General features: G+C 42.4%; 1 protein-coding gene across 1 annotated transcript in view; it reads right to left on the bottom strand.

Moving 5' to 3' along the window:
- SLC2A12 (solute carrier family 2 member 12) overlaps positions 1-13,359 on the bottom strand; it is a 31,556-nt gene extending 18,197 nt beyond the window's left edge. Inside the window, exons 1-2 of the mRNA XM_010401339.4 lie at positions 13,066-13,359; positions 4,201-5,517 (exon numbers count right to left, since the gene is read on the bottom strand). Coding sequence (XP_010399641.1) covers positions 4,201-5,517; positions 13,066-13,180 — 1,432 coding nt within the window. The 5' untranslated portion in view covers positions 13,181-13,359. The remainder of the gene's footprint in view (positions 1-4,200; positions 5,518-13,065) is intronic.
- Between the last annotated feature and the right edge of the window lie 1,095 nt (positions 13,360-14,454).

Here is a 14,454-nt window from a genome sequence, read left to right as displayed (position 1 = left end):
CCGATGCCATATATGCAGTCCAAATGTATACATTTGACATCCCTCTCTCATTAAAGATGTTCCTCATTCCACACCAAAAAATCCCTGAGATGTTAATGGATTCCCTTCAACTTCACTCCCACGATATGTGTAAAGAGGTACTGCCCGTTTTGCTCAGTTGCCTTTAATTTTCAAGAACAAATTCAGACTGGGAAAAGAGATGCTCTGTTTGGTCCAGACTCAGTCTGCATTACTTGCTTCTCAGCCTAGGATTTGCTGGAGCCACTCTGATTTATTTTTGACAAAGAGCATTGCCTTTAGACCACATTTCATCCCTGCACACTTGTGTGTCGTGCCACTATATTTCTCCCAGCTACTTACTGGTGAGATCATCTCATTCAGGAAATATGCAGGAAATATGGAGGGAAGTTGTCCCTATTCAGTATTTGATCAAAAATGCTGCAAAAGGAGATTATCAAGGCAGAAAAGCAGCTCTTTGGTAATGAGTGCAATCTGACATCTGAATTTTGTTCATCAGGTCTGCGAGGAGAGCAGCAGGGCTCTGGGCACTCACTCTGTTTCAGAGAGGCTAGACCTGCCCTACAGTTGCTAACCAAGAGAACTCTCTTGCACATACCCATCCAAACATAGGAATCCCCTAGTAAATGTCTGATAGCCCAGGAGCATGGCTTTCCTTATTCCAGCATCTCATCATGTTGTATCACACAGAGTGAAGGAAGTGACACCTCTTTATGAGAAAGGACCTCTAGATTTTGCCCCTCAACTGGTTTGAACAGAGCAATTGGCAAATGAAATGCTCTAAAACTATTTCAGTTAACTCTCTGTCATTTAGTAAGTGGTCATGCATGGTCATGGCCCTAACTAGATTTTTTCTGTGTGTCCTTTGTGTTAAATCAATTTCCAGGGTCACACTGACTGATCACATTTTAGCTTGGGTCATGAACTGGTGATCTACCTCCACACTGCACTCATCTCATTTGCCTGCACTCGCTGATCCCTGTGAAAGGCATAGCAGTGCTTCTGCCAGGCTCAGATTCCTCCTGTCCCTCCCCTGTCCACACACAGCAAGTTCCAAGGCTTCTGTTTGCAAACGTGGCCTGCAAACAATGAGGAGCCCCTCGCTCTCCTCACCGTTCGTATGGCAGCCAGGAGTGGTTTCTTTGGGGCTCTGCAGGCATCATTCCCTCGTGAGAAGGGCTGATCCTTGTTTGACCTTTCTGACACACAGAGAAAGGTAACCCAAGACGAAAATGAGTGTCAAGTAAGCTCCCTTGGCTAATGACTGAATGCCTTGAAATGCCTCTGCAAACACCCCAAGAGAAATGGCATGTGCTGTTCTGTGGTGTGATGCAACACTGATTTGTTGCATCTACAAAACGTCCCCATAATTGTGTGAAATTTAGTGTGAACAAGCGGTTGAATCGCAGTTCATCAAACATAATTAAACTGAAACAGAGAAGCAGAAATACCCCTTTTATCTTGTGTAAGGGTTGATGATATAAATACAGAGCACCCCAGAATCAAAAAATTGACTAAGCAGATGCTTGCTAGTCTGTGAATTCTTTTATAATGCAAAAACGACTTTTATCTCTCACTGTCTATTTTTGACTGCTCATCATTGTGCTGTCTGGGTGCTTTGATAAATGGCAATAAATATATTTAGCATATGTTTAGTTCATTAAGAAAATCAATCTACTTTATGTAATTTGGCAACAAAAGAGAAATCATGGAAAAATACATTTATAAATGTCTGCTATGCTAATCTGGACTGAACTATCTCTTTGACCAGAGTAAAAAAAAAAAAAAAGAAGAAAATGGGTAAAAAAAAGTACAAAGTAATTAAAAAGAAGATGATAGAACTCAGATTGTGTGATCTGTCCTGTGAAGAGTGTGAAGAGTGTGTCATTTCCTAATGGTGCTACATAAAGTCTCCTTTATCCCCACAGAACATAATACAGCATGGACTCAAAATAAAGTGGGTGAATTTATTCCAGAAAGGGCCTTGTGGTGTGGAAGGAAGAGAGCAAGACCTTCTCTACTCTTTGTCCAAAGGATGCTGATTTGATCTACAAAGAGAGGTGTCCCCAATACCACCTTCACCTTAGCCAACCATTGCATGGAGGCAGCCATTGCATGGAGGCAGGCATTGCACGGAGCAAGAGATGCTCCCATTGAAAATACAGTGGCGCAAGGGTTACAGTGTTTTTGTCCTCAGGTGCCCCAGGCATCGCCTGGACACAGCAGCCATCAAGTGCAGCCTCAGTGCCTCTTTCCCATTGCTGAGTAGACAATGGAGAACACTCTGGTCCAGACTGCAGACCACATTTAGAGATGAATAATATCATTATGTTAAAACTGTTGACTAAGCAGAGGGGCTCTTTTTTTTCTTTACACTAAGAAAGGTTCACTGAGGGTAAGAAAGCTAGGCTTTGAAAATACATTCAGGGATTAGGGCTCCAAACAGCAGATGTTGCAGGCTGTATTTGAGAAACAAATCATAACCTTGCATCCCAATCCAGACTATTTGAGCATGATAGATCCTTTGAAGATTCCAACAATCTCTTGGTTCTCCAACCCTTGCATTTTCTATACACTGTAAATTTTAACTGAATAGTGTACTTTCAAAGGCAGGGAAATGGCTTGAAAGTACAATACCTGTATCTCTGCTAGACCTGGCCTTCACTTGCTAGGTAAATGCACCTGTCAGTATAAATTTCCTCACAGTGGTTTTATATGTCATTTCTCCATGATGGAGCTGAGAGGGTGCCTGTTCTTTCCCATTTTCTGTTTGAAAGCATTTGAGTTCTCAGCTCAGGAAAGAGGTCAAAAAACAAGCACTGGCCTCAGAGACTCCTCAGATCAGCCTGGAAAACATGTCAGTTTTTGTAGCCCTCAAGAAAATAGACATTGTTCTCATTAACTGTATACTAGGCCAACTCAAATGACTAAGAACCCATTTACAGCCAGGTCACCAGGAAAGCAGATTTCAGCAGGAGGCCAAGACTGAACATGTGACCCCACTCTAAGGGTCATTAAATATGTGTTTGAAACACCCAAATTAAAGTTCAAGTAACTTCTTCTCTTCAGGGTTTCATCCCTGGTTTTGAACCTATGTCATAGAAAGCAGAATCCAGCCCCAAGACAATCTTCAAGGGAACCAATAATGCTGGAATAACACAGTCAAGCTTGCTTCCCTGGCAATGAATGCTTATCTCACACTGCTCTCCTGGTGAGTAATGTTTAAAATAAATAAATACTGCAGGAGAGTTGTTGTTAGTGCAATTGTTGGGTTGTACCCTTGTGGCAAGCTTTTTATCATAATAGTACAGAAGAATACAGTTTGTTTGCAAGGTAAGTTTGAGCCAGGGTGCAAAAGCACATAAAGTCTGTTAATAAATAATGAACTGTGCATGTGGGTTTTGCAGAGTGACTTAAAAAATTGACCCCTTCGAAGTACAATGTTACGCAAGTGCTATTGAAACAAAACAAAAGGAAATGGAGAGATTTAATTTCTAGTCCCTTGGAATGACAGACATGGTCTCCTTTGGAGAGAGTGGGACCCATGCAAGTGCAATGGCAGCTGCAGCAGCACCTCGGCTGTACAGTAACACACCTTTGTGTCCTTCCACTGGTGGTGTTCCACACAAGTAATGACAGTGGTACTACAGCTTGCTCATGAATTATGATACCTTGAATGTGTTTTCTACATCTGAAGACTATTACACAGTCAGAGAGACAGATCCTCAGTCGGACTCAGGTTGGTATTTCATGGATTTGATGATGTCATACCATATAGAGGTCTAGAGCTTACCATTATCTTGGGTTTATGAATTAGCAGCAGCAAATGCCTACACCTTAACCTTCCCAATGTAAGGACACAATAGACTAGAAAGAGGAAAGAAAAACAGGGGCTCCATAATTTTGCTGTACAAAACTAACAGCAGTTCTTGACTCAAGAGGGACCAATTAATTATACTGAATGGAAGGGAGATCAGGTCACTGACCTTAATGGGCAGGGCCTCTTCCTAAAAAGTACATGCCAGGCCTACCAGGATGGTCTGTGACAATACCAGTGCGTATCGGCAGAAAACACTGCTTTGGCCAACTTAGGAACTGCCTAATGCCAAGCAGGGCATGTCATCCCCCCACTTAATAATGTAAATAAATCATTACAAACAGTTAGAAAAGTGAAACACTTACTTGGTCCAAGACCTATGGAAAATGCAGCAACATAGACAAGCAGGCTGGCCAGTGAGAGCCATTTCAGGACAACAGGGACCTCCCCACTTTCCATGTGAGACCCTGTTGTGCTTTTGCCTCCTGCTGGGGCAGTCCCGTTCAGTTCTCCTGTCCTGGCAACATCTGGGCTTTGTACATCAAATGACAATCTTTCTGTTGAAGCCATACTAGCAAAGAGGTCCTCGAGACTCCCATTGGTGACAGTGAAGTTTCCTGGTCTCTGGAGAAAGAAATCCTCTGGAGATTGGCTTCTACAGACCTTGGTGAAATTCACATGTATGTTACGGTTCACTAAGCCCATAGTGACCAATGATACTGCCATAACAGAAGAGCCAATACACAGAAAAGTTTTACTTCCAACTTGATCCACAAAAAACGTGGCTGGGACTGTGCTGACCACTTTAACCACCCCAACTCCAGTAGAAGCCAAGCTGGCAGCTTCATCGGTCTGGAACCCAACTGACTTCAAAACAGTCGATGCATAAAATAAAATGTTGGGTTGCCCAGTTGTCTGCACAAAAAACACTAGAGTGAGTCCTACCAGCATTCGTGCCCTCATGTTGTTTTTTGAACGAAGCAGGTCCAAGAAACCATACTGATGTTCATCTTTCAGGGAAGACTTAATCACAGTAAGCTCTTTAGTAGCATCTGACGTTTCCCGTAGCCTCTCCAGTACTTTTCTCGCCGCCTCATCGTTATTTTTCATGACAAGAAACCGAGGGCTTGGTGGAAGGAAATACATGGCAATAGCTTGCAAAGCACCTAATGGAATCACAAGTCCAAACATGTACTTCCAGCCGTGAGATACGCTGGCAAACGCATAATTTGAAATATAGGCGAAGAGAATGCCTATCACAATCATGAGTTCATTTAATGACACAAGGAGGCCTCTTCTGTGCTGAGGGGCGATCTCGGCAATATACACACATGTTGCAATTGATGATAACGATATGGAAATACCTATGGCCATCCGGCCCACAATGAGTATCTCGTATGATTCATAGGGCAGCAAAATCAGACTACCCACCACAAGTAAAGAAGATGCAATAATTATAGCAAGTCTCCTTCCAAATCGGTCGATAAGAAATCCACCAGTAAGGGATGCAAATAAGGCCCCAAAAAGCAGGGAACTTACAATGACTTCCTGCTCTTTGCAAGAGAGTGCTAAAACACTACTCATCTGAAGAAGGGCTCCAGAGATAAGGCCCAACTCATAACCCATCAGAAGTCCACTTACAGCAGCAATAGCAGAAGATAGAAAGGTGAATGTTCCACAACCTGATAAGAAAATAAAAAAAGTTGAAAGAGTGATTTCTGCTGCATTCTGACAATTCATAATAACTTTATTTGATATACCAGTTTAAAAATCTCTCTGTAACTTTAAGGCAAATCAGTTAGGTACAATACACATCCAGTAGCAGTGGTGGCATAAAAAGCTATTTCTGAAAAGAAAAAAAAGTAATGAATATAAAATCCTCTTTAGTTTTAATGCTTTTGTGTCCCTTATCTTCCTGATCAGAAGTCAATAAGGTTTTAATCAGGTCCTAAATAATTAAACCTTCTGCTTCAGAATATCATTGCAAAAAAAGCAATGTGAGAAACAATTTTTGCCTTGAGATTTTTCAATGCTTTTCCTAAGGTGAAGAAGTCTCATCCTCCCAACTAGTACAAGCAAAGCATAAATTTCTTAGCCAAATTGTTTCAACCTTGACTTGAATAAGTAACAAGTTTTCCCTCACCACTTATTATTTCCTTTGTTTCACCTGAGGATGACATGAAGGCTGCTGGTACCATTGTTTTTATTTTGCCAAATGGAGACTTATTCAATGAGCACCAGGCTGATGCAGCTATCTGGGATATTCTAGGGAAACTGATCTTTGAGGCAAGCTCATGAACTTTCTGGGCTTTGCTCATGTCTAAACTCAGATTCTTTGGAATATCTTGATCAAATATTTTGCACCGCTTTTGACAGCCATAGTGTCAGGAATAAGAAACAGATGATGAAAACAATGCAGATTATATGCCTCTGAATGTCCACTTTAAAACAAACTCATTTTACACAATTGTGATTCATTGTTTATTGTTACAAGATAGATTTGACTGATCATATTCTACTAACTGTGAAGCCTTTTGCACCCTAAACCTTGAGGAATATATCAGTTTGTTATTGTTGGTCTCGTTCTCTCTCCCAGCATGATTTTCCTCTCATCATGATGTTGGCTGCCACACAACTAGGAAAAGAGTAAATTGACTTCTGATTTTCCAGTTAGTTAGAGAGATGGGATGGGTCAGAGGAAAGGTAGCTTTTGCAGCATAACAGAGTCCATATTTAGTTAATTCTCCTGGAGCGAGTGGTATATGGTCTAATTGGAAATTATACACAAAGTTTGTTTATTTTTAGCTTATTTTTCTAATGCTTTAAGGCTCTTTGATCACACTGACTGCCCAGAGTTCCTTGCCAGTAACTTTTGAGCACTTTGATGAGGATCAGTCCCATTTGACAGAGGATATTACATTTCAAAAGCAAATCTTGAACAGAGAGAAGGAGAGCAGTTACATCTGCGCTACTAAAGTAAACAGCGCCAGAGCCCAGGCCCAGACCCTGGCATGTGGCCATATATCCTACTAAATTGCTGGCAGAATCCCTGGTACATTTGCACCCCAAACCACTTTGTGTTCTCCTAACAGCTCCCAGAAGCAAACAATTCCACCATCCCACCCTGCAGCTACTCCACAGGCAGACGGATTGTTTTGGAGGGCAGCGCAGTATAGCTGTGAGCAATGCCTCCGGGGTCAGGGGAGATGTGTAAGCCCATTAAGTCTATTAAGATAAGTATCACCTAACTTAGAGTTAGCTCTCCTAACTTTGAGCAAAGCAGAAGCCAAACAGCTTCCGAAGCCCAGAGACACTGAGTGCACCAAATGCACCTCAACTCTCTCAGCTGCTGAGCTGGTGTGGCTGGCAAACCAGAGACAGATAAGAGGTAGGAGAGAAGCACATGGTTTTTGTCTTGATGGGTCATAAGGACACAGGGGGAATGGGATTACTGTGAAAAATCTTTCAGACGGTGGGGGCAGGGGATAGATTTATTCGGATGGAGATGGGACATCTTGAAGAAACTATCAGAAACAAATTTGCAAAATGCTCCAATGATGGAACAATCTTTTTTATATTGTTGTTGTCCGTATATGTTAATATGTCTAAAGCTTTTTCTTCCTTTATATCTGCAGCATCTGAGACCACTTCACTTATTTTTAATAGAGGTTAGTGCATGGGTTAGAGCAAGGTCCTGCTGTACCTCCTTCACCCATTGAACAGTACTTCAGTGGAAGTACTGCTGACTGCAGCTAGGCTGCTTTGTGCTGCATGTACTCCATCCTGCAATGCACGCCTGCAATATTTGTTTCATCATTGCAAAACATAATTTCTCCTTCCCATTTATACTTTTGAGTTTCCTGCTTGCTGTATTTTATTATATCTGGAGAATATACCCTTCCAATGAATCCTGGCTGGAAATCTGGGCTAACACAGTGTTGTGCTGAAGGAATGAGCTTGCATATCAGCAACTAAACTGCTAATTTGATCACAGTGCTCTGCCCAAACTACTGTTCAGTGCTGGTGTTTGTGCTTTTTTGAATATCTCTGTATTGTACATCATTGAGCCATGTACATTTAACCTAAGATTTTACCTCAATTTTTATATTATGGAGTAGAGAGCATTGTGGACATCTGGTCTGACATTCACAAAGAGCTCACCATAATCCTTCAGACACGCTTCAATTATATTTATCTGAACTGGGCAATTTAAAACATTCAGCTTTGATTTAAAAGTTGCTAGTGATTGAAAACCAATGGCTTAAAGTCATAAGTTAATTGCTTTCACTGTAAGTTATCTGTAAGTTATTTCTAGACTTAATTTCTGCAACCTCAGCTTCCAGCCTTCAGATCCCATTGTCGATTTCCCCATACTTAATTGTGTTCACTAAGTACTTATAGCCTGTCATTGAGTCATCTCACAGACATCTCCTTTTTAGCTACTTACCCTGTGAGGCTTTACAAGTTTACCACTCCCTTAAGTATTCAAACCCTGTTGTTTGAACTTTATCCAGACCATCAACTTCTCCAGTAAATTGTGATCTGGACCCAGTGCTCCTGCTGTGATTGCACAGAGCCAAATAGAAACCTGACATAATTATTCCAGTCCTGGTGGACATTTCCCTCTCTGTTTGTCTAAGGATTCTCACAGACATGTATAGGAGCTCATCTTCTGGTTATCCTCCAGGAAAACCAACTTCTTTTCTGACTGGATTCTTTCCAAGGCACTGCCTTGCCTTTAAATATGGCCTGCCTCATTGCATCCTAATGGGGAATGCAAATCACTTTACATTTGTCTGTATTAAAATACATAGCATGGGTTCAACTTACCTAACGTAGAGACATCTACATCATCTCTAGATTTCTCTTGTAACCACTGGAGAAAAATAGGCATTTCTAGATGTCTGAATTAGGTCGGATGGCTACTTCTCTCCAGTGCCTATAAAAGGAAACTGTGTGGCTTGCTCAGATGTAGATGTCTAAAGTTAGCAGAGAGGAACCTCAGACAGCACATTCACTTGCAGTCAGCAGGCCAAGGCATCCGAATTGCATTCAGCCAGTGACATATCCCATTTATTAATCACCCATCACCTTTATCACCCCCAAATAATCTATTAATTTCTTCCAAGAAACCGAGAAAAAACAAGTAACAGAGGGGCAAAAGCTGAGTTTAAGGCTCTCCAGCAGCAACAGCAACAGAAGCATGGACAGTGTACCCTATTGATACTTTGAAGTCTGTGTCCTGCCTGCACAGCTTTTATTTCTTAAAATGTTGGAGTGACATTTTTGTATACTTTCAGTTTCTGAATGGCAGTGTCAAGTCAAATATCTTGATAGAGTCCACCACCAGCACTGTTCTTTACAATCCAGACTGTGCTCACCTCAGTCTGTGATCCTCAGACAATCAGAGAAACTGAGATGGTTATTTATTCCTAGTCTGAGAGGCTGTACGAGCTGGATGTAGAGCTCGGAACAGATAAGGAAATATTCAAGCTCATATATTTCTTGCTTCTCCAAGTAGAGTACCTTGGTCAATGTCTTCATGTTTCTTTAGTTTGTTTTTACCGGGTCAGCTGGTATCCTTCTTCATGTGTCCAGTGACACATGCCCACAGTTGTACAGAAATAGTGGAGGGCTGTAACTAGAGCACCCCTGAATGAACAGCAGATCCTGATGTGATGCAGAGGGAGCTACATTGTCCTTTTGCATCATCAGCAGCAAAGTCAGCAGTTACCTTGGTGTGTCTTGTCCCTCACAGGCACTATTCCACTGAAAAACATTGTTATATCACAGGTTTTGTTTTAACTGGTGTACCCAAAACTTGCCTGCTCACAACTGCCTGCTGAGTTAAACCTTGAAATCTCTGCTCAGTTTCCCTTCATGGCCTTCCTCTAGGCAAAATTCTCTCTGACTTCAGCATATGTTTTGCTTTAACATTTCCAGATACAGCATGTTGCAGTAGTTGTACTCACAATCCTTTTAAGTGTCACTTTTAATGATGCTGCTGGCAGTTCTTAGGCATTCTTTTTTTTAACAAAAAGCTTCTTTACATATATATATATACACATATATTTCTCTTATTTTTATGAGATGCCAGCAAAACACATGGCAGTGTACAGCCCAGGGGAATAAAATATTTTAATGATAGCTTCCAGGGAATTTTCTCCTTCTGTCTGCCACTAACACCATGGCTAACGAGTGTGTGGCTGGTATGTGACAAGTGATTGGAAAGTCTATTCTCTAGTTTCCCATGTAAACAAAGTGGTTTCTCACAACTGTTGTTCAAGTCAAAAGCAGCCCTACTTGGCAAACAAACCTATCTTTAAGAACATTCGTTGGAAGTGTTTATGCTTGGTTCCTGAAAAGGAGACCAACTGCAGTTGCAGTACAGCACAGAGTACTGACAATGAGGCTGGATGGGGCCAAATGGTAAGGGTGTGCCTCTTTACTTATTTTCAAGCACATATCTGGGAAAATACAGTCTTTCCAAAGGCATAGTATTTGGTCTGTGCATGTATTTTATGGGCCTTAGGGATAAATGATCAGTGCCAGGGAAGATCTGCAAGCAGGCTGATGGGGAACACCACTCTTCACCCACCTAATGGGAGGGAGAGAAATGGGAAAGGTGCTTGGGAGCCCTTTCCAGCTCAGTTTGGCAGTGCTATGCCCCACATTAGTCCAAACACCGAGATTTCTGTGATGTAGTTTTTCTTTGCTTTCTCCCAAGAGATCATTCAGTGTGCATATAGAAAACTACTGGGAGGGGGGGGAGGGAGATTACTTTATGTAACCTGTGCAAATATATCTATTTTGATAGGAGGGGACTTGACAATCTCTTCCACCATGGTACTTTCTTCTGTTTACTTTGATTTAATCTGAGATGAGAAATGTCTCAGTTTGGAAGGGAAGGGAAGTTCTTTAAATCCTTGCAAATTCTTTGATCTATTTAGACATTTGGAAAGTGAATTCAAGCTCTGTCAACTGTTGGTTAATAAGCACAGATCAGAAAACCACAATGAGTTGAATTCATTGCCTTGATATGAATCCACAGCATGAAATATCTTTTTTTTCAATAGAATACGATATCTACTTTTATCTACAATAAATTTTAAAACTACAGCATCTGTATCCTAAAATTTTAAGCTATCTTTAACAACGTGTTTCTTCTCCATCTGAGCGCTGTCTGACATATAAAAAGTGTGTCTTTCCAGGGAAATAGTATTTAAAATTTCCCAAATTGTCATTAAGGAAGATTTTGTTGAAGTGTGTAGCATGAGGATCACAATTTTTTTTAGGATAAATGTTTGATGGCATATATTAGGAACTGCTGTATAATTAAATCATGGTTCTTCTTCTCATAAAAGGTGATTCTTCCATTTTCATGTTATTAGGGTCTTTGCTGCACTGTCACAGTCACTTTCTCTATCTCATCCAGTTGCCTGGTATAAAGAGATCTATGTTACCCTGTTGCTCTATTCCAACACCTGAGGTTTCTTTAGATCCAGTAGCTGCTCAACAGGTGCATTTCTCGTATTAGCTAGGATACATCTGATCTAACTGTCCCTCTAGAAGTCTGGCATGGGATCTAAAACAGTTACCCAACAAGATCCTTTGGGATGAAATAAATGGTAGCTTTGGGGTGAAGCTATACTGCAAACAGAGATGGAAAATCTCAGAAAATATTAACTTTAACCAAAAATAGTGTCAGGGCCATGTGGGATCACAACCATTTGACAAATGGGACTCCTCCCACCCAAGTGTGAAAGGCAAACCCAAACCAAATATTTTGTAAATGGAACTGAAAAAGAAGGTAGAAGGAAACTAATGTACCACTCATTTTCACACATCTGAACTCCTCCAGTGGTGGGAAGCACTGTATACTTTGTACAGCATAAGCCAGATTAATGTACTTTGTAAACAATATTCAAATTTCATGAACAAAAGCCCCTGACAATGATGGAAAGACAGGGAATGCAGATCCTGGGCAGACCCACCCTGGCCATGTACTCTCTAACTGCTCTGCCATGTAATTTCATTATGTCAACAGGCAGCCTGTCCCCTCATTACATTAAATGGCATTTGGGTTTTGTTTTTTTAGTTTCTAGTAAGAATCAACAAGTTCTTTTAATTTCTAACTAGGTAATTGTATATTCCTCAGGTTACTGCTTTGATTTTTGAGGGTAAGGACAGGTGTGTAATTTGCACATACTCTTCTGACCTTAACCCATGTGCTGCAGAGACTTTGCCATCTGTTTATTGCTATTCCATAGCCATCTGCACTGCTCTCCTCAGTCCCTAAGGCAACGTTAAATGTGTCTGCACACATACTGACTTTCTGTTCTTGGCTAACCTCTGATTTTAGTATAAGACACTGCTTGACTGATCACTATTACACTCCAACAAAGCATTTGTGCCTATGGTATCTGAACATTCCTGCATTAGTCAGTTCATTCAGCTCTAAGTGAACAAAATCTGCTTGGGACATTGTCATTTCCGGCTTCTGACCCTGCTGTCCTGTTTGGGTACAGCTGACTTGTGGCTGAGAAATATCATGATTGTGGGGCATTATCCCCTTCGTCTTATCATCTGTGAAAGAGGCTGAAGTTTCAAAATCATGCTGCAACTGAGAAAAATTGGTGGGGTAGGACAGCAAAGATGAAGAGCTATGAAATTCAGTTTCTGCACTTAAAAACACCGAAGAAATGCTACAGTTGTTTTTTGAGGGTGTCAGCACAGAAATCCTGTTTCTTCCTGAAATGCTAGGGAAGTAAAAACAGGAGGGAGACGCTGTCCCCCCACCCTGTACTGTCCCCCTGAATGAGCAGGTGCACTGCTTGCCTGGACTCCCTTCAATCACTTTGGTGTAAAGGGCTGTATTGCCCCTGAGTGTGCAAGGACCAGATCACCACTGTTGTTAGAGAGCAGCAGGTTCTCCTGTCTTTCAGATGGCTCATCTTCATAAAGGAAAAGGATTTACACAACAGACAGCACCTACACAAGCAGTAGGACTGAGGCCTTTTAGGGAAAGTATCACACAAACCTTCATTCAAAATTCAAGCTGGCAGTCCCCCTCCTCACTCATATGTTCCCCTCGAGCACTTTCAGTAATTGAGACGGCACGTCCCGAGAGTCCCTTGGCTGTGTGGGGCCGTTCTCCCCCAGCCCCGAGCATCAGCTGTGCGGGCAGCTGCTGCTGGCCAACAGCTGGCACTCAGCTCCTGCCTCCTTACCTGTCGCAGCCGGGAGCTGGGGCCGGCTGCTGTCCCGGCTGCTCTCCTCATCCTCCCCCGCTCTCATCGTCTGGCTCTGCTGGCTGAGGTCCTCCGTGCTCTGCCCAGGTACCATCACTACCCCCTTCGCACCTTGGGCGGGAGCACTTCACAGGGCTGTGATCCTTCCCCGGCCGGCCAGGAAAGGGCAGGTTGTTTTCCTCATGGCAACAAGTTGCTGAAGCTGGCTGAAACCAAATGCAAACCACAAAGTGGTTTGTGAACAACTTTGTTGCTATTTCAGAAGGCTTTGCCCTTTGCAGTGACACAGGCTGTTGCTATTCTGGGGAGCCTATTGCAGGCGAGGGGAGGGCCGTCTGTCGGAAGTATTGCTTTTGCCTTTTAACAAATAGTTGAGACATCAGACATCTATGCACAGCTTCATGCACACTCCTTACCCATTCACTTACAGGGTCTCTCTCCCTTTTTCCCTGTCTCTCTTTTCCTCCTCTCCCTGGTGTTCGTACGCACAGGTTTTTAGCAGAGAAGACACACTGAAGAGGAGGGTTTGAGGTGTTTGCTGTGTCAGCTAAAGTCAAGGCACTGAGCACACACACGCGGCATCGCTTCGTTCTTGTAACTTATGAGCAAGTTATGGTGAGAGGAAAACAACCATGGCAGCCCTTTGCAGCCTGTGATAGTAGGAATCAGGACTTTTCATGGCAAAGATGTACATGATATTTTACAAGCAAATGAAGGGCAAGCCACCCCTCTTTTCCATGACAACTTTTTTGTAGAAAAGCTGTCTCAGCTATATTGAGCCAAAGACTTGATTTTTGATCGCTGCTGGGAGTCACTCCATCCTCACTTGCTTCTGTAGCAGCAGTGGCCAGAGGCTGGGTGGCAGCAGCAGGGAAAGCTTACAGTGGGTGCAGGTGAGAGGCTGCCTGCCCTGCTCTGTGCTAGTCCTGGTGTGAGAGCCTCCAAGTGCTCTCAGCAGACCGGCTGCCTCCGTCAGGCAAGTTGTCCGAGTTACCCCCAGTGGGAATCACTGTTGTATAATCTGGCAGTGCTGCAGGCTTCTTGTTTGTGCTCTCTCGTGGCTTGCTTGTTTGTTTTTGTTGTAATACACTAATGCCTGTAGATAGCATGTGAGGGAAAGGTAGAGGTAGAAACTTGGTAGCTTTTGCAGTATTTCTAGACAGGAGAATTCCTAAACATTTTTCCTTATGTAGAGCAGCATAATACGCCCTTTACTGACGTTTGCTTAGCAAGAAAAAATGTGATGAAAGACACTGTAACTGCTCCATTTGACAGCTGCCTTGCTGTCAGCTTCAGAAAGTGGAGCACCAGGGATGCCACGGGGCCACTGCTTCCATTGGGGAGTTTAGGTTTTGGCAGTGCCTTTTA

The sequence above is a fragment of the Corvus cornix genome, chromosome 3 (genome assembly GCF_000738735.6).
Source record: "Corvus cornix cornix isolate S_Up_H32 chromosome 3, ASM73873v5, whole genome shotgun sequence".
Taxonomy (NCBI): domain Eukaryota; kingdom Metazoa; phylum Chordata; class Aves; order Passeriformes; family Corvidae; genus Corvus; species Corvus cornix.
The sequence above is the reverse complement of the archived record's forward strand: the minus strand, read 5'-3'. Positions and strand labels throughout refer to the sequence as shown.